At 57.3% G+C, this 20,143-nt stretch overlaps 7 protein-coding genes across 7 annotated transcripts; 4 read left to right on the top strand and 3 right to left on the bottom strand.

Annotated features, from left to right (window-relative positions):
* Positions 1-97: 97 nt before the first annotated feature.
* BU26DRAFT_485317 (NAD dependent epimerase/dehydratase family protein-like protein) lies at positions 98-2,053 on the top strand. Its single transcript, XM_033825879.1, has 4 exons — positions 98-787; positions 885-975; positions 1,053-1,550; positions 1,634-2,053. The coding sequence occupies exons 1-4, from the start codon at positions 391-393 to the stop codon at positions 1,938-1,940; spliced, it is 1,293 nt and encodes a 430-aa protein (XP_033682938.1). The 5' UTR covers positions 98-390; the 3' UTR covers positions 1,941-2,053.
* Positions 1,944-4,613, bottom strand: BU26DRAFT_605495 (uncharacterized protein; the record flags this gene model as incomplete). Its single annotated transcript, XM_033835594.1, has 3 exons — positions 1,944-3,481; positions 3,534-3,731; positions 3,799-4,613. The coding sequence occupies 3 exons, from the start codon at positions 4,611-4,613 to the stop codon at positions 2,236-2,238; spliced, it is 2,259 nt and encodes a 752-aa protein (XP_033682937.1). The 3' UTR covers positions 1,944-2,235.
* A 483-nt stretch (positions 4,614-5,096) lies between these two features.
* BU26DRAFT_428252 (uncharacterized protein) lies at positions 5,097-6,282 on the bottom strand (the record flags this gene model as incomplete). The annotated part of the gene is made up of 4 exons (XM_033823773.1): positions 5,097-5,180; positions 5,231-5,961; positions 6,076-6,170; positions 6,218-6,282. 4 exons carry the CDS (start codon positions 6,280-6,282, stop codon positions 5,097-5,099), a joined length of 975 nt encoding a protein of 324 aa, XP_033682936.1.
* Positions 6,283-7,175: 893 nt separating this feature from the next.
* Positions 7,176-7,931, top strand: BU26DRAFT_505706 (uncharacterized protein; the record flags this gene model as incomplete). Its single annotated transcript, XM_033826865.1, has 1 exon — positions 7,176-7,931. The coding sequence occupies one exon, from the start codon at positions 7,176-7,178 to the stop codon at positions 7,929-7,931; it is 756 nt and encodes a 251-aa protein (XP_033682935.1).
* Positions 7,932-9,654: 1,723 nt separating this feature from the next.
* On the top strand, positions 9,655-11,793 carry BU26DRAFT_519725 (MFS general substrate transporter). The gene is made up of 5 exons (XM_033829130.1): positions 9,655-9,948; positions 10,002-10,060; positions 10,110-10,149; positions 10,204-10,695; positions 10,744-11,793. The coding sequence occupies exons 1-5, from the start codon at positions 9,671-9,673 to the stop codon at positions 11,459-11,461; spliced, it is 1,587 nt and encodes a 528-aa protein (XP_033682934.1). The 5' UTR covers positions 9,655-9,670; the 3' UTR covers positions 11,462-11,793.
* Positions 11,794-12,310: 517 nt separating this feature from the next.
* BU26DRAFT_519724 (uncharacterized protein) lies at positions 12,311-16,577 on the top strand. Its single transcript, XM_033829129.1, has 7 exons — positions 12,311-12,695; positions 12,794-12,910; positions 13,016-13,442; positions 13,498-14,251; positions 14,457-15,140; positions 15,189-15,241; positions 15,312-16,577. Exons 1-7 carry the CDS (start codon positions 12,541-12,543, stop codon positions 16,209-16,211), a joined length of 3,090 nt encoding a protein of 1,029 aa, XP_033682933.1. The 5' UTR covers positions 12,311-12,540; the 3' UTR covers positions 16,212-16,577.
* A 1,699-nt stretch (positions 16,578-18,276) lies between these two features.
* BU26DRAFT_519723 (Clavaminate synthase-like protein) lies at positions 18,277-20,041 on the bottom strand. The gene has a single exon (XM_033829128.1). It carries the CDS (start codon positions 19,985-19,987, stop codon positions 18,410-18,412), a length of 1,578 nt encoding a protein of 525 aa, XP_033682932.1. The 5' UTR covers positions 19,988-20,041; the 3' UTR covers positions 18,277-18,409.
* Positions 20,042-20,143: the final 102 nt, after the last annotated feature.

Genomic DNA, 20,143 nt, shown 5'->3' with positions numbered 1-20,143 from the left:
GTTCACATACGCATGTAGTCCGCGTCGAAGGACACTACCCGAACCCAGCAACCCTTCCACCGAGACGAACCATGCTCCTACCCCAGACAGCCAACGCCAACACCACACTAACCGTTCCCAGATGCCCTCCACCACCGCATCGGCAAGCATCTCCTCAAGTAGTCTCCTGCATTTTACGAGTTCGGCGCGCCCCTGCACCTGGGCATGTTCTTCCCCGCTTTACGTCACGACCCCATCCGAGGCGAGGTGGGGAAACCAGGGGATAGATATAAAACATCAACACATTCGAGTCAACCAGATCCCAGCCTCCATCTTTCCACTTTAAAACCCAGAACTTGACTGACCCGAACGGATACTACCTCCTCCCCCAACCAAGCAAGCACATCCAAAATGACCACCCCCACCCACCAACAAACCGTCGAATCGCGGGGCATCTACCACGGCCTCCCCGTCTTCCCGCCCTCGCTCAAAAACCTCACCGCCATCATAACCGGCGCAAACGGCATCTCGGGCAACTACATGCTGCGCGTGCTGGCGCAGTCGCCATCCCGCTGGAGCAAAATATACTGCCTCTCGCGGCGCGCGCCGGCGATCCCGGACGGCCTGCCCGCGAACGCAGAGCACATAGAGTGCGATTTCCTGACGGGGAGGGAGGAGATTGCACGGGTGCTGAGGGAGAAGGGCGTGGAGGGGGTGGATTATGTGTTCTTTTTTAGCTATGTGCAGGTTAAGCCCAAGGAGGGGGCGGGGCTGTGGAGTGATGCCGAGGAGATGTGTAAGGTGAATCGTGAGTCTGGTTTTTCTTTTCCTTTTTGGGGGGCACTGGGGGAAGGAAGGAAGGCATGAGGGTGTGTAAAGGCGTTGGAGCTGATGAGTACATGTAGTCGCACTCCTACAAAACTTCTGCGAAGCCCTTCCCCTAGCGAACGTCAAGCCCAAACGCATAATGCTACAAACAGGCGCCAAAAACTACGGGTGGGTACACTCCCCTCCCCTCCCCTCCTCCCCTCCCCCCTTCTCAACCATCCCCTAACACCACCCACCCCTCCTAGCATCCACCTCGGCCCCGCCCCCACCCCCAGCGAAGAATCCCAGCCGCGCATCACGCTAGAACCAAACTTCTACTACCAGCAAGAAGACTTCCTCTCCTCCTTCTGCACAGCGCACGCCACATCCTACACTGTAGCAATGCCCTCCTACATCATGGGCGCAGTGCCGGACGCCGCCATGAACCTCGTCTTCCCACTCGGCGTCTACGCCAGCGTCAAAAAGCACCTAAACGAAGAACTCGAGTTCCCCTCCGACCTACAGAGCTGGGAGGCGACGCACGTAGGCTCGTCGGCGCGGCTGAACGCGTATCTGGAGGAGTGGGCGGTGCTGACGGAGGGGGCGCGGAACGAGCGGTTCAACGCCGCGGACAGCAGTCCGTTTACGTGGGGCAATTTCTGGGGCAAGTTTGCGGGCTGGTATGGGTTGAAGGCCGGGAGGCCGAGTTTGGAGGAGGGGGTTTATGCGGAGGTGGTTACGCCGTATGATCCACCGCCCAGGGGGTATGTTGGTCCCCCACTGCTCTCGCCCCTGTGTGTGTGTGTTTGTGCGATGAAGTGGCTGGCTAATGGATGGAAATGTTTAGGTTTGGACCGCCTGCGACGTACCGCATCAGATTTACGCTCACGGACTGGGCTAAGCAGCCCAAGGTGCAGAAAGCGTGGGAGGAATTGATCGCTAAGCACGGATTGAATGTTAGCAAGCTGCAAGACATGGACGTTGACCGCATTTTTGGGTTTACAGATGCAAGTCTTTGCGGAGGAACCTTGGACCTCAGTATGAACAAGGCACGCAAGATGGGATGGCACGGCTTTGTGGACACGAATGAGTGCATAAAAGAGGTACTGGGAGAGTTCGCCGATTTGAAGATGTTGCCCCCTGTTGGGAGATAACCTGAGCAAGGCCAATTATATCGTTAGCTACCCGTAAGAACGGATATCAAGTGACGGCTCCAATCATGCCCTCGGTTCGCAGATATATATACAATGTCTGTGAGAGCGTCCTTCCGCTAACTCTTCCATCACGCTTTTCCAGCAACTTTCAACCACCGTTTTGATCAAACCCCCCAAATTAGCTTCCGACCGGCTTCAGTCCTCTCACATGATTCCCAAGCTAGTCAGAGCTCGAACATCGACGCTGAGGCGTTCCAAACGTAGTGCCAAGAGGTGAACATGGGCCAGGGGACGCTCAGATAACGGCCATTCCCTTGCGTTTGTTCTTCTTCGCGTCCCATTTCTCGATTAACCACTCGTGTGTAGCCGCGATGCCGATGGGACCCGGGCACAATGGGAGCTTCTGCCTGCACATCCTCTCGTACTCTTGAATTGACTGGCGGTGGAGCACCTCCTTCAACATGCGCTCAATGAGCTTCTTGACCGCTTCCATTTCGATAGGAGGAGCCACCACCCACTGCTCAAGCTTGTGCTTCGCAGCGGCAATGTCAAGCTCGTTGAGGTCGTAGAATAGCTTGCGCTCGTAGAGCTTGATACCCGTGCCGAATGGCTTCTCCGACCTCCCCAGCTCCTTGATGACGAGAAGTTGAGCCTCGGTGTAGGTCCAGCACCCCAAAGGAAGCAAGGAATTCTGGTTCATGACCTGCACGGACAAGAGATGAACTTTGGTAGCACCAGCCGCATGCGCCTTCTGAACATCCTGCCTCAAGTCGCTCGCGTCCAGGTTAGAGTTCAAGAATGGATCGGTTGGGCTAAGGTCAAGTTCCTGGGTCTGGGACCGCATGACGCGGATGTGGACAAAGAAGGAAATGACTTGCCCCGGCCGGAGGGAGTCAAAATCCGTGGCGCCGACATATCCAAGCACTTCGCAGCCCTTCTTCGGGCGGATGTCAACATGGACGTTGCCGATCTGTCCCTGTGGCTTCTCGACGCGGGCGTACTGGATAATTTGCTTGATGCGGCCGGGAAGCGACTGGTAGTGGGACCAGTTACTCACGAAGATGTTTGCGCAGCATGGCTCCCTGCAGGCTCTCTCCTGCGGGTCTTGGCTGTTGCGGTATGGGAGCACAGCAGGGTTGATCTGATGGATATAGAGGCTCGGGAATCCATTAGACACTCCATGGAGTATGTTTACCGTTGGCGACAGCAAGACAATATGGGTGCGGTTACGTTTGATATCCTTGCCGTCCAGAGACTTGGCTACCGCGAGGGTAACATCAGCCATGGAAGGATTAGGGCGAGGAGGGTCCCATGATTGGGTTCCACATTTCGCGATATCTTCCGTCAAGTCATGGAACATCTCCTCGGTGTCTCCTGTAAATGGTCGGAGAGGATGCAGTAGGTCGGGCACGGTGCCGGTAACCACCTCATGGGTGCAGTGGGTAGTGTAGAGCGCAATCCGGTCACCGCGGCTCAGGTGATGAACGGCTCCCATAACTGCGTCCAAGGCTCGACTGAGGCATTCCTTAGTGACATAGTATCTAGTTGAATCAGTTTCCGTTGAATACGCTTGTCCAAGGTTGGGAAACCTACCCGTTATCCACAACAAAAACCAAATCAATGCTCGTGTCCTCAAGAGCTCGGCGATTGTGCAGTACACCCTCGATCTCAACAGCAACCCAGAAGTCTTGGCTGTCCTCTGAAGTAAGCAACGTCACCTCCGGCAGAACCTTGACAGCGGCCTTTAGGATAGTTGGAGAGGACGTGACTTCTAGCCCGAACTCTTTCACACTGCGCAGGTTAGCGACAACGGCCGGAAAAGAAGAGTGCATGTATGAAAGAGATATATCACACTCACTTGCGCCCGTGCTTCCTTAGGTACGCCTCTATAGCCGCGTCCGTAGGCGTCTCCGAGTCAGACAAGTCGTCTTTGTCCATTTCCGACGGAGTGGTAGGTGAAGGGGTATGCGACGACATGTTGCTTGCCGTTGTGTCACCTGTACCCGTCCGGCGAAGACGCGAGAAACCGTTCGTGAAGAGCCGCATCAGAGATGGGCGCCGCTCGGTGGGCTGAGCAGAAGCCCCGGTATTCTGAGCAATCGCCTCGAGGACCTGTTGCGCAGTAGAGTGATCAGTGCAGATGGTGTTATTCAAGTAGGTGTTCTGGGGCGCGTCCGTGTACGGCGACGCCGTGTCGAATAACGGCCATGGCGTCGTGGACTCATCTGGTGGGGTACTCACTTTACGGCGACTGTCTGAGGACTTTTTCTGGCTGCTATCTCGCGAGAAAGCCATGGAGAAGCCCGCGCTCGAGCCGGATGCTGTTGACCGGCTGTTTCTGTTCTTGCGTATCGTCAGAGGCTGATCGCTGGGTATGCGGCTGACGGGCAGAGGCGTCACGGCCCACGTTGACGACGCCTTGAGGGGACGTTCACAGTCGAGAAAAGACGACTCAAAGCACTCGGGCGGAGACGTCCAAATGTCGCCAGTGATTTCGTCGATAATGTCGTCAAGTGGACCGCACGCGGTGTCGTTGCTGGGATGAAAGTAGGATGACTTACGTAGGGTACGCCGGCGAAATGTTGCTCTCCGAAGCTTCTTCTTGACGTGAAGTGGAGGAGGGAAGAGGGCAGCGTCGGAGAGGACGACGACACGGTGTTGTGTTGACACCATTCTCGCGCCGACAAACGAAACGCGTCTTCACCTTCACTCTGCTCCTCCACCGCAAGCCTAGCACAGTGCGCCCCAAGTCGCAGTGAATGCGCTTGAACGCCGCTCTTGACGCCGTCGACTGATGGATACTGCAGGCAACGCACAGGATGAATAAAGACTCGAATAAAATGCGGATAGGCACTGCTCGACTGCGTCCTGCAAATAGAGGAATACTGCGTGAGAGGTTGAGAAGGTGGACTGAATCGAAATATTGAGGCCTCTGCCATCCGCAGCATCGATTGGGAAGCTACGTTTCTCTATGTTTACCTTGCGCTTGCCCCTCGCTTTCAAAGAGCAGGCGCGCACCTTCCACGTTTGGAGACATTGGATATACAGCTGCAAATGCCAGCAGTTGCGCCGAGTAAAAGATTTAGGGTATCATGCTATGCTCAAATGTGATGGGAGTGACGTTGACTGCCCCCTCTGATACACAAGCTGCACGGCTCAGACTGCGGTCCTCGAGAGCACCAGCTCCAGCTGTTCTTTCATCTTCGCCATGGCCTCTTCACCCGCGTCCCGGAAACGGATCTGCTGGGTCGTCAGTATGGCATAATTATCAAGAGGCGCAGATATCATACGATATCCTCTCCTGCGGGCCCGCCGAACAACACAGGCTCGGATAGGCTTGCTTTCACTGCTTTCCTAACACGCTCCTCCCACACGCCCTCCCAGTTCCATTCGCCCGGACGGCGGTTCCTGCCTAGCGTCGAGCCTTCGTTCGTCTTGCCCGTTGAATTCGCCTGAGAGCTAGATGTTGGAGCGTTGGGCGGGATTTGCTGTGCCTGCAAGCTAGCCGCGCGATAAGCCCGCCAAGCATGATATGCGCCCGGATTTGCTGCAGCTTCTACAGGGATTGAGTCAAGGACCCGCTCATCGCTGAAGGTGGTGCGGATGTACTCTAGAACCCTGACAATGGACACGTCCTTCCCAAGCGGACCGGCAATAGAACCCATATCTGTCGTGGCTGTCGCGCCGTGCTTGCCGTCCGGCGAGAGTACGGGGGTATGGCTCTGCGTGGGACTGTCCAGGCCTGATCCGCTCACATTACGGGAGCTCGCTGCAGACCGTCGAGCACGCCCAAACCATTGCGGGAATCCGTGTCGAAGACTAAACCCACCCGGTGGCAGCCTTTCCTCATCTGTGGCACTGACGGTATCCGTGTCTGACGAGCCGGTCGTGTAAGTGTACGTCGTGAGTGGCGTGAGTAGCGGATGGAAGACGTCGGTGGAGAAGGTCACGAGGGGAGGCAACGACGGGTAGCTTGCTGGGAAGGATATCTGGAAACGCAGCACTGCTGGCGCATAGGGACCTGTCGGGAGTGAATATAGAGGTGACTGAGGAGGCAAAAGCAACACCGCCGCAGCCAATTGGACGAGGAGAGATGGGCGCTTTTGACATTTCTGGGCCTGCAGAAAGAAAGTACCTTTGCGTACAAAAATGATGCCGACCCAGAGCGAAGGATCGCCGGGGGTGATGCTCACGAAAACGCCATCGAGTTGGGCGAATCGCAGGCTGGAGCTGCGGAAAGTCAGAGGCCGACGCCAAGTCGCTACGCCGCAACATACAACTCGACCAGCAGATGCTGCTTCCGAAACGACGGAAGAGTCGGCGACGCGTCGGGAAGAGGCATACCTACTGCGAGGTGCGAGGGTGGTGGCATGTCGGCACCGGTTGGAGGAGCTCGACGTTGGAAGTCGCAGAAGCGCATCCGCTCGCCTAGCGCTGATCGCCTTGGCACTATCCAACGCTCCGCAGCCGCTTCCGCCCAGAGACACGCCGTCTACAACAGCAGCGCCCAACCTCTCCTGCGCTCACCGGAATCTGAGCGCAGATGGGCGCTCGTCATGAGGCTCCCCGGGCGCCTGATATACCCATCCACGACGTGGCAGGACGCGTGTGGAGTGCTGACGGCGGGCCCGCTGGGCGGCACACAGTTGTTGCGGGAAGCAAACGCGTCACATGCCAGGCACAGATCTCTTCAACACCACGACAAGCACATCCGGCCCGACTGGTCCCGGGAAAAGCACGCCTGCTCGCAATGCCTACCCATATTTAGCCTCCGGCGCAGAGAGGCGGGCTGCAGAATGCGACGGCAGCACAGGCTCCCAGTCCTCGAGACTCGTATGCGGTGCACCGAACCTCGAATCAGGCCACGATTACGATCGGGCGTAGAAGGTTCGCGGCGGCGTGCAGAGATAGCCTCCTCGCACGAGGATTCGCGCGCCCCGGTCCGGTCAGCACTGCGCGGATGCGATGCGCAAGAGCTGCACTGCGTTCCATGAGGATGGGACGCTCAAGCGAGCGGCAGACGGGCTCAATTGGGATCGTCGAAATCCTTCACGTTGCTGGCGGTGCAGGCCTGCCGTGGAACACTCGCAGAACAGAGATTTCGCATGCGCTGGCTCCAGTCACGGCGGAAGGGGCAGCGTGCGAGTGCGCGCTGCTGCGCGGGAGTGCGAGCTCACGTGGACAGCGCTGGCCCCGGGGGTTTCGCGGTGACGTTCGGATTGACATTGACATCAGATGGATCGGAGATATGGACCCATGCTGCCGGGACGAGGTCACCTGTCCCCTCCACGCAGACGCGGGCAATTCTTTCGTTTCGGCGCTCCAGAGCTAACAAGAGCCGAGGCCAGGGGCTGCTGCGACGTCCCAAGGCCACAGGCCCCCGCCCCCTCGGCCCCAGTGCCCGTTTACGCACTCGCGGTCGCTCCTCGCAGAAAAAGCATGCGAAGGTTCGTCGCTGCAGCGTTGATGCTGGCGCGCCGTCCCAATCGGAGCTTTGTGCTGGGCAATCAGACGCCTGGCACTCGCGCCCTGGCGGCGCATTTTCGAGGCCAGAAGCCACTAAGAAGCCTGGACGTCGCAAGCCCTTCTGCAGCCCCGGTCTCTCGTGCCCCATGTCGCGTGGAAACTGCAAGCCACCCTGACCAATTGCTGCAACAGGCCAGCCTTATATCCACACCGCCGCAATGCACGCTGCTCCACCCCGGGCCACGCTGCGTCGAAACGGCCGTTATGCTTACCGTTTTCCGTCCAGCGCCGCGGCGCAAACTATCTTCGACCGGTGCTGCGACAGCTCAGCTTGCGACACGCGACGGAAGCGCTCCCGGGACCAACTACGAGGCCGCTACGAAACACAGAATAGCCTCGCCCCCCGGCCGGCGATTGCTGGACTGGGCAGCAGTACAGACGCCATCCAGCGGCGCCGCAGACGGGCGCGCAAGGACGTCAGCTGATGGCATATTGGGCCTTGGTCCATCGTGTGCTGATGACTGATGACTGATGACGGAAACGACTGGTGCGGCCAGCAATGGGATAACTTCCCCAAAGTCCTCCATCTCGGCTGGAACCCATGACAAGGCCGTGTTGGCCGGCTGCAAAGCACGTCTCACTGCGCGTGGAATGACAACCTGGGGCAGCAAATTACATCGCGAGGCACGGGGCAGGGAGTGATGAAAGGACACGAAACGTGCTGCATCGGGCTTATGGAGCTCGCGAGTCGCGCCTTGAGCCGCCATGATGACCTGTATCGTCATTCATTGCAGTGAGGCGACGCGTCCTGTGCTATATGTGCATTGCCGCCAGTCGGATCTGGACGCAACTCAGATGTACGGAGTAGGTACCTGCACTACTCCCTCCACATGTACAGTACACCGCCATTTTGGGCTTGCCCCGGGGCAAATTGCGGCTGTTTGATGCTGCCACGCTGCTAAACCTCCGTCACGGATAATTGTGCAACACATGCGCTCTACTGATTCGCCAGCGGGCGCTTCTAGAAAGATAATGCCGATTGCTTTGCCTTCTGACTCGTTCGCTGTCAAAGAGTGTACGATCGCCGTGCGCGCAGCACCGCTCTCCTGCCCCTGAGCCGAGTCGTCTACGAAAGCCTGACAGCAAATGACTGCGTCCGGACCGAAGATGGTCTGGTTTGCCCCCCGGGGAAGCTGGAATGGCTTCCGCCTCCGTTTGCGGCTTCAGAGGGACGAGCGATGGTCGGCACGACGTTCACTCTTTTCCAGGTCTCGGCAAGGGAACCCCTGCACGCTGCGTGGTGCAGCAGATGGCTGCAGCAGCCTAGGACCTGGGTCCGCATCCGCGGGTTTGGCTAGTGGCAGCCCACATGCTTTTGCCGGGACGTGCGCTGGTGATCGTCTTCGCGAGCTCCAAGTCATGGCACGATGTCCCTCAACGCTCTCCCTCACGCTGCCCTGGTCCGCCTTACTCGGTTGCATCTAGTCCGCCCACTGCTTTGGTTCCGCTCAAGCCGGCTGGAGTCCTGTGTGGTGCAAAGCTTCTACAGCCCTGGCCCACGCTCAGGGGCAGCAGCAGCCAATTCTATTCGCATCTCGGGCACACAGCTGCCTCACACATCCGGTCGCCTTGGAGTCACAAAGCTGCCGCCAGAGGGACCTCACCGCCAGCGCAGCAGTTCCTGGTCGCTTATCGACATAATCATGCCTCTGTTTCGGCGGAGCCACGGCACCATGAGGTCCCCTCCCATTGGCATTTGCTGGTCCTTCCGGTGTCTGTATCCGCCCACTACTACGTATCCACTTGCACAGCAATCACCGCCTGTCCCTCCGTTTCCTCCCCGCCGCCGCCATCCTTGTCACTAGCAGCGGCCCATCCGCCCTCAGGACGCCACTTAAATCTTGCTCTTCCTTATATATCTTGTGACGCTCGCGTCCATATCAAACAGACGCTCCCCTTAAAACCCTAGAGGTTCTGGCTTGTCCTGACGCACCTTCGCATATGTACTGCTTGCCGCCGCTGTGTTTCTGGTCTTGATACTTCTTCTCTCTTTCCTCCTACACACCCTTCCTGTCTACATCGCAGCACCAATTGAGCATCAATGGCTCGGCATGGTGGGGCGTCTGCCCTCACGAAAGACAAAACTCCCTTTCCCACCAGACAGCTGGCCGTACTGGGTAAGTGGCTCCATGTGCATATGGTTCAAAAAGTGCTAAGTTGTATCTCTCCCAGCGCTGTGCCGAATATGCGAGCCAATTGCGTTCATGTCGATATTCCCCTACGCGTACTTCATGGTCGACTCATTCGGAATCGCAAAGAACCCAAGCGAAATCTCCATGTATGTGGGCATGGTGACGTCGGCCTTCGCCTTCATGGAGTGCATGAGCGGTATATTCTGGGGCCGGCTCAGCGACAAGATTGGGCGGAAGAAGGTGCTGCTCGGAGGCCTCTTCGGCACTGGGCTGAGCATGCTGCTATTCGGGTTCGCTAAGAATCTGGCCATGGCCTTATTTGCCCGAGCGCTCGGGGGCTTGCTGAACGGGTGAGGTCATTCGTGGGAGCCGGTGCAGTAGCGCTCGCTAAACGCAGTCGCAGGAACATCGGCGTTCTTCAGACCACCGTCGCGGAGCTGGTCACCGTGGAGAAGCACCAGCGTAAGCTTGTCGCAACTGCGCCGTGAGGACGGCAGACTGACTTTTGCAGCGCGCGCGTACTCGATTATGCCCTTTGTCTGGTGTCTTGGGTATGCCGTCTCCTGAGTCGCTTTGAAGCAGCCGGCGCTGACCGCTTCTTGTAGCACCATCATCGGCGCAACGCTCGGCGGGGTCCTCGCCCGCCCCGCCATCTCCCTCCCGGCCTGGTTTGGGGGCACCATTTTCGAGGCCTACCCGTATCTCCTTCCGAACTTGGTCTGCACAGCGGTGGTCGTCCTGGGGCTCGCCGTCGGCATTTTGTTTCTCGAGGAGACGCACGAGGACCGAAAGTATGACCGGGACCGCGGCCGCGAGGCCGGGCAATGGCTGCTGAACAAGGTGTGGGGACGGAATGCAGACGCACCCTTGAGCGACAAGGATGGCTCTTTGGACGAGATGAGCTCAATGCTGGAGGCCCATGGCCCTCGCGTCTCCAGGAGCACCGCCAGCTCACCAACCCTATGCAGCTCTCGCTCGTCCATGGCGGAGCCTCCGCCCTATTCGCTGGAGAAAGGCGCTCCCCGTGCACCTACGATCCGCGACGCATTCACGAAGCAGGTTTGCTTGAACATTGTGTGCTACGGCATACTCGCTTTGTAAGTTTTCTGCTTCTAGGCCGAACCACCCGCTGATTCTGTTTGCAGCCATACGATTTCCCTGGAGCAACTGCTACCGATCCTCATGTCGAAAAAGGAGCCGAGCGGAGAAGGACGCCACCTTCCATTCTATTTCCAAGGCGGCTTCAACTTCTCGCCTCAAACGAACGGCGCGCTTCTTTCCGTACAAGGCGCCCTCCAGATGATCGCACAGCTTGTCATTTTCCCGTGGATCAGCAAGAAGCTGGGCAGCCTGCGCACCTTCTGGCTCACCATTGCTTTTTATCCGTTCCTCTACGTGCTGGCCCCGTACCTGGCCCTTCTCCCCAAGAACCTCCGCATCCCTGGCATTATCCTATTGCTGGTCTGGAAAGTCACGGCCCAATCGCTCTCCTACCCGTCTCTCGCTATTATGCTCGCAAACGCCTCTCCTTCCAAGAAAGTACTCGGCACGTTGAACGGCGCAGCAGCAGCATCCGCCAGCGTCTGCAGGGGCTTTGGTCCAACGGTATCGGGTGCAGTTGATTCCGTCGGTGACCGCATTGGGATGTCGGGCCTGGCCTGGTGGACCTGTGCGGGTATCGCCGCGATTGGGTGGATGCCCGGTTTTCTTATGAAAGAGGAGAGGAAGCGACCAGGGTTCCGGGGCGTCGAAGAAGACGAAGAGACTGGCCTCGGAGAGGCATTGGCGCACCCCGACGCGGATGCGGAGTCAGTCATGACGCTCACGCCTGATGACACGGGCGAGGCATTGCTGTCGAAATAAGTCACGAGAGAAGGATGACGATGGCGCCACACGATTTCCAACTATCGACATTTCAGCGGCGGCGTCAGCCATTATTACTGGAGTTTAATGAGTTTAACCAATGGGAACAGGGCCATAGACATTGCTCAGTCACAAAACGACGGCCAGGGGCCAGCTTGTTTTCTAGGCGCATTACGAAAAGGACGATTTGTACCATGTCATGGGCGGCTCTTGTGAGGGAATTTTTTTTAGACGGAGCGTGGACAAAAAATACCTGCAGAAGGTCTGGCTGAGTCGGCGTTGGAAACCAAAAGAATAATACCCCCCCACATCTAGACGATAGAGTAGCTGGCTCATGCAATATTCTCTTTTAATCATGGAACCGAGTCTTCACGTTCACGGCGGTCTGCTCTGGGTGTCGCAGTCCTGACTCGGAGCGTAGTCAACTGACGGGCGTAGTCACCCCACGTCGGTCGCCGCAGTCGACGAGCTCGGGAAGTGCATGTATGTACGCCCGCCCGCACGGGGAACTATGCTGGGGTAAATGCTGGGTCGCGATGCCTCACACGCTGCCGTTGCCGTTTCCACGCTGCCCGTCATGCCTCGATCGGTGTGCTCGCTGTGCAGCAGCCGTCAGCGCGAGTCAGAGCGGCCCTTTCCGCGCGCAGCGTCTCTGCGCACGAGCTACAGCACGGGGTGTATGTGCAAAGTAGCCGCCCAGCGGTATGCTCGGACGGATAGAGACATGATGCATTTGGTGGTGTTCCGCAGCGGGTAATACGCGCGAGGAGGTCACATGCCCACGGCGCGCCCAGCAGGGCGGACGCGGCGGCGAGCCATATCCCGGCGCTGATAAGAGATACAAGCCATGGCCGCTAGTTCCCTCCGCAGCAGCTGCCATCCCGTCGTTGCTTTTGGGACAAATGGCAACTGGACGCAGCCATCGTCCTCCTCCACGCCGCATCCACCGACCCCCGTCGGCGTCGCTTATCCCCATCAGCCTTGGAGCGCGAAGCGGGGGAAGCTCGTCTCCATCCCCGACCTGACGTTCCGCGACCGCCAGCCCTGTCCCTCTGCCATCCTGCCATGCGCGCGCCCTGATGACCGCTCTCAAGCGCTCCCTCGATGAGTCCTCTCAGGACGGCGACGGCGCCTCTCCGCAGGATGCCGCCCCGGTAAAGCCCGCATCGCCCACCGCCTCGGCCGCATCCAGCTCCTCGGCCTCGTCCTTCCGCAACGTTTCCGCCTGCAATAGGTCTGTTCCCTCACCGGTATTGCATCCTGAGTCGTGCCGCCTCCCTCCGTGAGACGCACGCCCTAAAGAACGCTTCACTTACTAGTCGGTGTGCACAGGTGCCGCCTGAGGAAGAACCGCTGCGATCAGCGCCTGCCGTCGTGCGCTTCGTGTGATAAAGCCAATGTCAAATGCGTCGGTTATGACCCCATTACCAAGCGCGAAATCCCCCGAAGGTGCGTGGTCGTCCTCCAGCATCGTCGATGGGGTCACTGCGGTGGATCCTGTTTCAAGCGCTGCGAGGCGTGTCTTGACTGGCTTCGCTACTGACTGGGCTCCAGTTATGTTTACTACCTCGAAACCCGAGTGGCCTACCTTGAGTCACTGCTCCAGGAGAACTCCATCGCCTTCGCCCCGGCCGAAGACTTCAATCCGAGTTTCCAGCCTGGCGGTTCCGCGAACAGGCCAGCCTCTGCCGCGGGCGGGACTGCGCAGCAGCGCAATGGCTCTGCGAAGCCTCCGACCTCCAAAGAGGAGAGCGAGAAATATGATCGTGAGAAGCTTACAAAGCTGGTGTCAAATATTGGCATGGTCTCCGTCCAGGGAGCCAGTGACCCTCGCTTCCTTGGATCCACATCAGGGATATCATTTGCAAGAGTAGTATTCGCGGCAGTCAAGAGCTCCGTCTCCGGGTCCTCGTCCGAGAGGGGGAGCGTGCGCGGATCCAAGTCTTTGACCGGCAATGTCACGGATGGCGGTACCAGCATGGTGAGTGAACGTGAAAGCCTCCCCGGAAGTCGCGCCGCGCCTGACACAACGGCAGCGCGATAGCTTCTTCGGTCTGCATACGAAGCCTACTTTTCGTCAAGCGCCGTTTCCCGATCGAGAGCTCGGCGGACGGCTTGTAGAACTGTACTTTGAGCATGCCAACCCCCAGATCCCTATTTTGCACCGCGGCGAGTTTATGGAGATGTTCGAGCGCGTGTACACATCGGGAGAGCGACACAGGACCTCACGAGAGTCATACATGCTCAATATAGTGTTTGCTATCGGAGCGGGAATCATCATGGGAAGCTCGGACTCCGGCGATTCGCCGACTTCGGACCATCCTAATACGTCTCCAATGAAGTCCAGACCGTCTCCGCCGTCAAGTAAGAAGCGGCGCCTCGCAGGTCAGCAGCACCAGCCCGAGGAGTATCACGCGTCCGCAATTGTACACCTTGAAAATTTTCTTGGATCCACTCCCGCTGCAGACCGGCCCGACGGCTTCGGTGGCGGCCTTGAAGAGCTTCAGGCTGTGCTTTTGCTTGCAGGTTTCGCCCTCCTGAGGCCCGTTGCGCCGGGACTCTGGTACATCGTAGGAGTAGCCGTCCGCTTGGGAGTGGATCTCGGGTTGCACTACGAGGACGGCGTAGGAATAGATGGCTCGGGATCGGAGGACCAGAATGCCGGGAAAGTGGAACAGGATGAAAAACAGAACAGTTCAACAGCCACCAACAGCGGGAAGATCGATGCAAAAGAAAGGGGTAGGCGGCAGTGGGTTCGTGACCTGCGTCGACGCTTATGGTGGTGCGTCTGTATGTGCGACCAGGGGTCTGCGCATCAGAGCCGGCGTGGTTCAGACTTGGTCCGTTTACGCCCTACGAGGTGGCTTTTCTGAAGTCACTGACTCCAGGCAACGAATGGACTGCGAACCCGGTGGCTCTGGAGTTGGACCCCTCTTTCATTACCTCCTACTCTGCATTGTGTGCAGGACTCATGCTAACTGCACGCAACATTTAGATTCGTTGGATAGACTCGTAAGCACTTGCGTCGGACGCCCATTTGGCATCACAGACCAGGTCGTGACGACCGAGTTCCCGTCGATGCTCGACGATAGGTTTATCACGAAAGAGGGGTTCCTTGACCCGCCAGAACACCAGCGAAGGCCCAGCTACAAGGTTGTAGCACATCACTATTTTCGGCTTAGGCTTCTACAATCAGAGATCCTCCAAGTCTTGCAGCACCGCCAGGCACAGCAAGCAAGGGCCAGTGGCGCTAATTCGGGTAACGACTACATGCATACGAAGCTACCCTCGCCCTTTCTGGCCAACTTTGATTCCTTCCGGGCATGGCGGGTCGATATTGACAGACGCCTGCTCGATTGGAAGGATTCGGCGCCAACACAGTTGCACGCCGGCGTTCAGTTTTCGCCGCTGTTCTTGGAGCTCAACTACTGGCAGGCGATCATCATGCTGTACAGGCAGAGCTTGGTCGTACCGTCTGGGCTAGCGAGCGAGCTTGGGAATACCGATAGCAGTGTCGAAAGTCCTTCGGTCGTTAATGCTGAAGAGAGGGAAGACGAGGAGCTTGTCTTCCTGAAGGTCGCCGAAGCTGGCCAGAAAGTTTTGAAACTGTACAGACAGCTGCATCGCGTGCACCTGGTCAACTACACGTTCCTGGCTACACATCACCTGTTCATGGCTGGTAGGTTCGGGCCTTCTTCAACGCTGATGCGGCGCTAACGCGGAATAGGCATATCGTTTCTATACGCTGTGTGGCACTCCCCTGCCGTACGTAGTTTGCTGGTAAGTTTCACTTTGATTAGCCTTGTGCTACCTGGTCGCACTATTGTTGTCACAGCGCTGATTCCGCTAGACGCTAGACGACGTCGACTTTACCGTGCTAGCCGCGACATCCGTCTTGGGCGACCTGATCGAAAAATGTCCACCGGCAGAAGCATGCCGTGACGCGTTCGATCGGATGAGCAAAGCGACTATCCAAATGTGCATGTCGACGACAGGGTTCGGGCCTCAGGTTCTCCGTGCGATTTCACACACTCAGGCTCCGGCGCGATCATCCCACTCTCCCAGTACGTCGTACACCTCCGACGCAGATGCGAGGTCGGACACGGACATGCCAGGGTACGTTTCCCAGGCAGGCTACTTCCAGCAGTCTCGGCGCCCGGCCCCCCGCTTCGACATGAACCTTAAAGATCTTTTCTCCGACGATGAGACCGACAAACGGTCTTTCAGTCGCATATCGAATCAGATTAACAGCATGCGACCTCCGCCACCACCGCAACCAATCAAGCAAGAACCGCAGCAGATGCAATCGTTCACAACCGATCTGAAAATCTCTCCACAGATGCGCAGTCATCAGCAAAGTTTCAACTTTGACCCTAATCTCAGGCCGCCGCAAACCATACCGTCACCCCAGCAGCAAGGATATCCCGCATCCACAACATCAGCCCTGTCTCCACCAATCTCCCAAGCCCCGATACCCTCCCCCTACCAAATCTCCAACCAGCTACCCTACAACGCTTTCGCGCAAAACATCGCATCTAGTTATCCGGAACTGGGTTTCTCAGACCTCGACTTCCTAGATTCTTTCCCCGTGCAAGGCGCCGTGGGTGGCAACGGTGATGCAGGTGGCGGCCTCCAAGACCTGGGGTTCGGCATGGGGTTCGGTGACGGCACGCATGATTGGAGTGACGGAAATGGATTGGATCTGTTTGATGGGTTTTTCTTCGGGCCTGGGGGCACGGGTGGGATGTAGACGACGTTGGTGGGGGGAAAAGTATGGGGTTGCGCTCTCTGTCTTTACTGCTGGCGGGTTTCGGCGGTCTCCGACGGCAATTCGGACCGCGCGCTGTAGATCTCCTTGGGTACGGCCAAGTTTCTCTTGTAAGATAGATAGGGAATCACGATAATGAGGAATTGGGATGACACGAGTGCATAGAGCGGGCGGGGCATCGGGGCATTCGGCTGGTGTGCGATGTGTTAGGGTCGGACATAGGAGTCAAGTAGCGCAGCGTAGCGTACCATATTTGGCAGCTCAAGGGACTAAGATAAGCCCTGGAGACGCGTCCGACTTGCCCCCAGGGAGGAATCTAGATGGGCTTCTCAACTACCGACTAGTCCGTACCAAGAATGTCACTAGTAGGTACTGTGCTACGCACACAACCCGGTCGCGAAAGCCGGCCGGTACTGTAAGGTAGGTCGGACTACTTTTCCATTGGCCGCCGGAAAAAGCTGTCCACTTCCCCCCTCGCCTGCTGCTGCTGCTGCTGTGGTAGGAGATGCGCATGATTGACAAATTGTCGGACATGCACTGTAGTGTAGTGTCACTCGCTCACCTCACCGCCGCTGGTTTCGTTCCGTCGTTCTTTTCAGTGTAGCACGCATCCCTTCGCACCGCGTCTACGGCCCTGCAGGGAAACCGGAACCCGAATCCTCCTTTCGCTTTCAGTCGTTCGTCACATACTGTCTGTCTGTCTGTCGCTCCTGCGCATGCAAGCAAGCTAGTAAGCTAGTAAGCAAGCAAGCAAGCAAGCAAGCAAGCAAGCAGGAAGCTGCAGGGAGCCGAACGGTGAACGCCCGTTCCCGCAGCAGACTGGTGGCGACAGGTGATACTTGGTTGCAGACTAACATCTAGAGAAGAAGATTGGTTTGTCGCGGGGGATAATTAGTCTGTAGTCTGTACTCTACGCATGGAGGGTAGGGTCTTCTCTTCTGCTTCCTGAGAGGAGAGGAGAGAGAGATGGCCGTACGGCTAGATAGATAGATAGATAGATAGATACAGTACGGTTCGGTACCCCCGTTCGGGCAGCGAAAAGACAGAGTTATCGGATCATCCGGATTAATCGCTCGGTCAGTCGGAGTGCTCCTGTCCAACCAAGTTGTGTGCTACGCAGTACCAAAAAGCGCTCGGGGAGCGCGCGGAAGCGGAAGACGGAAGCGGAAGCGGAAGCGGGAAGCAGAGACGCGAGGTTGTACAATCGGGCATCTCGGAAAGTCTCTTGATTTTCATATGAAGGACTGGTCTGGATTGTCGATCGAGTGGCGGATGCTGTGTTTACTTGCGCGGCGGGGACTTTGATGACGCTTTAGTCCTGTCTTGTCTGGCTGGGTGGGCTGAGGGGACTGGACTGCGTCTCTGGCGTGTGTGTAGTGGCGATGGCATGAGCGGAGCTGAGCTGGGCTGAGCTGAACTGGGCTGGGCTGATCGAGATGTCTTTTCTTTCCTCGCTGCGAACGTACGAAGGTGAATTGATCGGGCGGGGAGGTAGGTCTAGGATGCTGGAAGGTAATGTTTTGAGTGCATGGTTGGTTGGTTGTATAAGAGAGAAGGGCTGAGAGGAGAAAGAGTGCGTGCGTGCGTTGGTTGGGTAGGTAAATAAGTGCGTACTTTTCTTTTCTACACTTTTGCTATCCTATCGTGTGGACGTGGAGTGAAGAAGTTGGGAAGGAAGGCGGATTATCGATCTGAAAGCGCGGACAAGGGACTAGTATGCACATGGGGTATCTGGTCTGGGCTGGCCTAGTCTAGTGGAGCTGTTGCTGCTACGTACAGTGAGGGGAGGGAGTTTCGATATGATGAGAGGACGGGGTGGATATGAGAGTGAGAGTACTGGGTCGTGTTTGCATGCATAGATATCTAGACGGGACTGAGTTAAAGGAGAGAAGAATGCAAGAAGGAATATTGACGCCACGGTAGGGCTGTTTAGTTTCCTGCACAGTCTTTCTGCTGTGATGGCGTTGTTGCAGTAGACTACGCTAGCTTGATCTCTTGCTGCTCTATCCAGGCTCTCCCTTTCATACCGGCGGGCTATGAGCATTCAATGGTGGAGCTGATTTCAGGCACGACCCCCGGCGTAGTATTCTCCTCGCCGCGTGAGAGGGTCAACATTAGCCGTCAGTTCTGGATAGACATTCCCTTGCCTCGCTAGGAACGAATTACTGTGACTACCTCATTCAATTAAACCAAAAACTCACGCTAAAACTCGGCGTCAAACTCCTCACATAATGCCACCACCCAACAGGAAGATACAAGCAATCCCCCGGACCCAGCACGCCCTCAAGATACTCCGCCTTCCTAAACTCCGGATACGCTTCCTCGTATTCCTCCCTCTCCCCCTCCTCGCGATTCTGTTCTCCCCAGCACGACACCTCCCCCCAAACCCTCATAGCAACATCCAAATCCACCCGACTCGTATTACTCATATCAACCCCACTCTCCTCCACGCCCCTCGCATACATTCTCTCCGTCTGCTCCGGCGCATAGAGCCTCACGTACTTATACCCCACCACTTGCGCTAAGATGTTATGGTAGGGGTCGGTGTGGAGCGGGGATATGGTGCCTGCGGGGCCGAACCATGCATTAAGGAGCGGTTCTTCGAGCTTTGGGACGGGTTTTACATTGGAGAGGTTGCTGGGCTGAGCGGCGGGTTCGCTGTAGCAGTAGTCCGGGATGGAGATGTCGGCGCGGAGGGACGGGATTTGGGCGAAAAGGTCGTGTTGCGCTAGGTAGCCTGTCTGTGGAGGTTCTTCCGGAATGATAATGGAAGGCGGCATTGTCTGTTGGCTCGATGATAATGGGTCGTCGGGGGAGTGTTGCGGCGCGTGGTCCGCTTTTAGACCGTTGGCGTTCTTCGGCGGAGTTTCTTCCTCATTGCCTAATGTGCCTTCGTCTTGCAACATGTACTCCCCCATGAACTCTCCAAAGCTCAGGATCTTCTGTCCCCACCCTTCGTCTGTATAACTCCTGCCGATCTCTACCGGCACCAGCCGTTTCCCTCCTAGAGTCTTCTCTAGTAGGTACGCTGGTCGTCTCCATGGCCGCTCATGCAGCGCAGGCCAATGCTCTATCGCTCCTTCAATAATCACTGGCGTCTGCGCATCCGGCTTGGAGATCTTGGATTGGAAGGCTTCGAGGCTGAGGTTTGAGACGCGCGGGATGGCGAAGCGTAGAGTGGGTTGTGACGCGATTGTAACAGGGAAGGTTTCTGGGATCCGAGCATCCATCGATACGGATGTATGAACGTCGTCGAGCTTCCTTCTCTTCGCCGGCCGCTCTGAAGCCTCTTCTCGTTCCTCCCTAAGCACACCCCTCAACGCCGCAAACCACAATTCCACAAGCTCTTCCCTCCGCGGCGCCCCGGTCAAGATAAGCGTCATATCCAGTATCTTGACCACCCTGGTAGCCCAGTCCTCCTCCCCCTCCTCCTCCTCTTCTTCGCATCCCTCGTCTCCATGCTCTCCTTCCACCTTCCCTGTGTCTTTCCGCTCCCCCACTACATCCAGCACCTTGTACAGCGCAGCGTCTGCGTAGTACCTGCGCCAGCACGTCTTGACATCCTTATACGGCACATCATGCAAGTGCTGATACGCGACTTGCAAGCACATATCCGGATCGCGGGGAAGCAGATCGAGGGGCGCGCAGCCACATTCCTGGATTGGGTCGTCGTCGTCGTCGTCGCCCTGTTTGAGGATTAGTTCGCTGCGCGTTAGTTCAGTTATCTCTTCTAGCGTCGGTGTATCAGCGCTAGACATTGTGCGGACATCGCACGCTGCTCAGTTGGGGGGAGTTGTTGGTCAGAATTTGTTGTTGATAGGGTTGCGTTAAAGTTCCTCATGAGCGAGCGGGAGCTTTGACCCACAACAAGCATGTGGGGGCGGTTTCTTCAAAGATGATTGCTCGCCCTATGA

Source organism: Trematosphaeria pertusa, assembly GCF_010094035.1.
Source record: "Trematosphaeria pertusa strain CBS 122368 unplaced genomic scaffold BU26scaffold_8, whole genome shotgun sequence".
Taxonomy (NCBI): Eukaryota; Fungi; Ascomycota; class Dothideomycetes; order Pleosporales; family Trematosphaeriaceae; genus Trematosphaeria; species Trematosphaeria pertusa.
The sequence above is the reverse complement of the archived record's forward strand: the minus strand, read 5'-3'. Positions and strand labels throughout refer to the sequence as shown.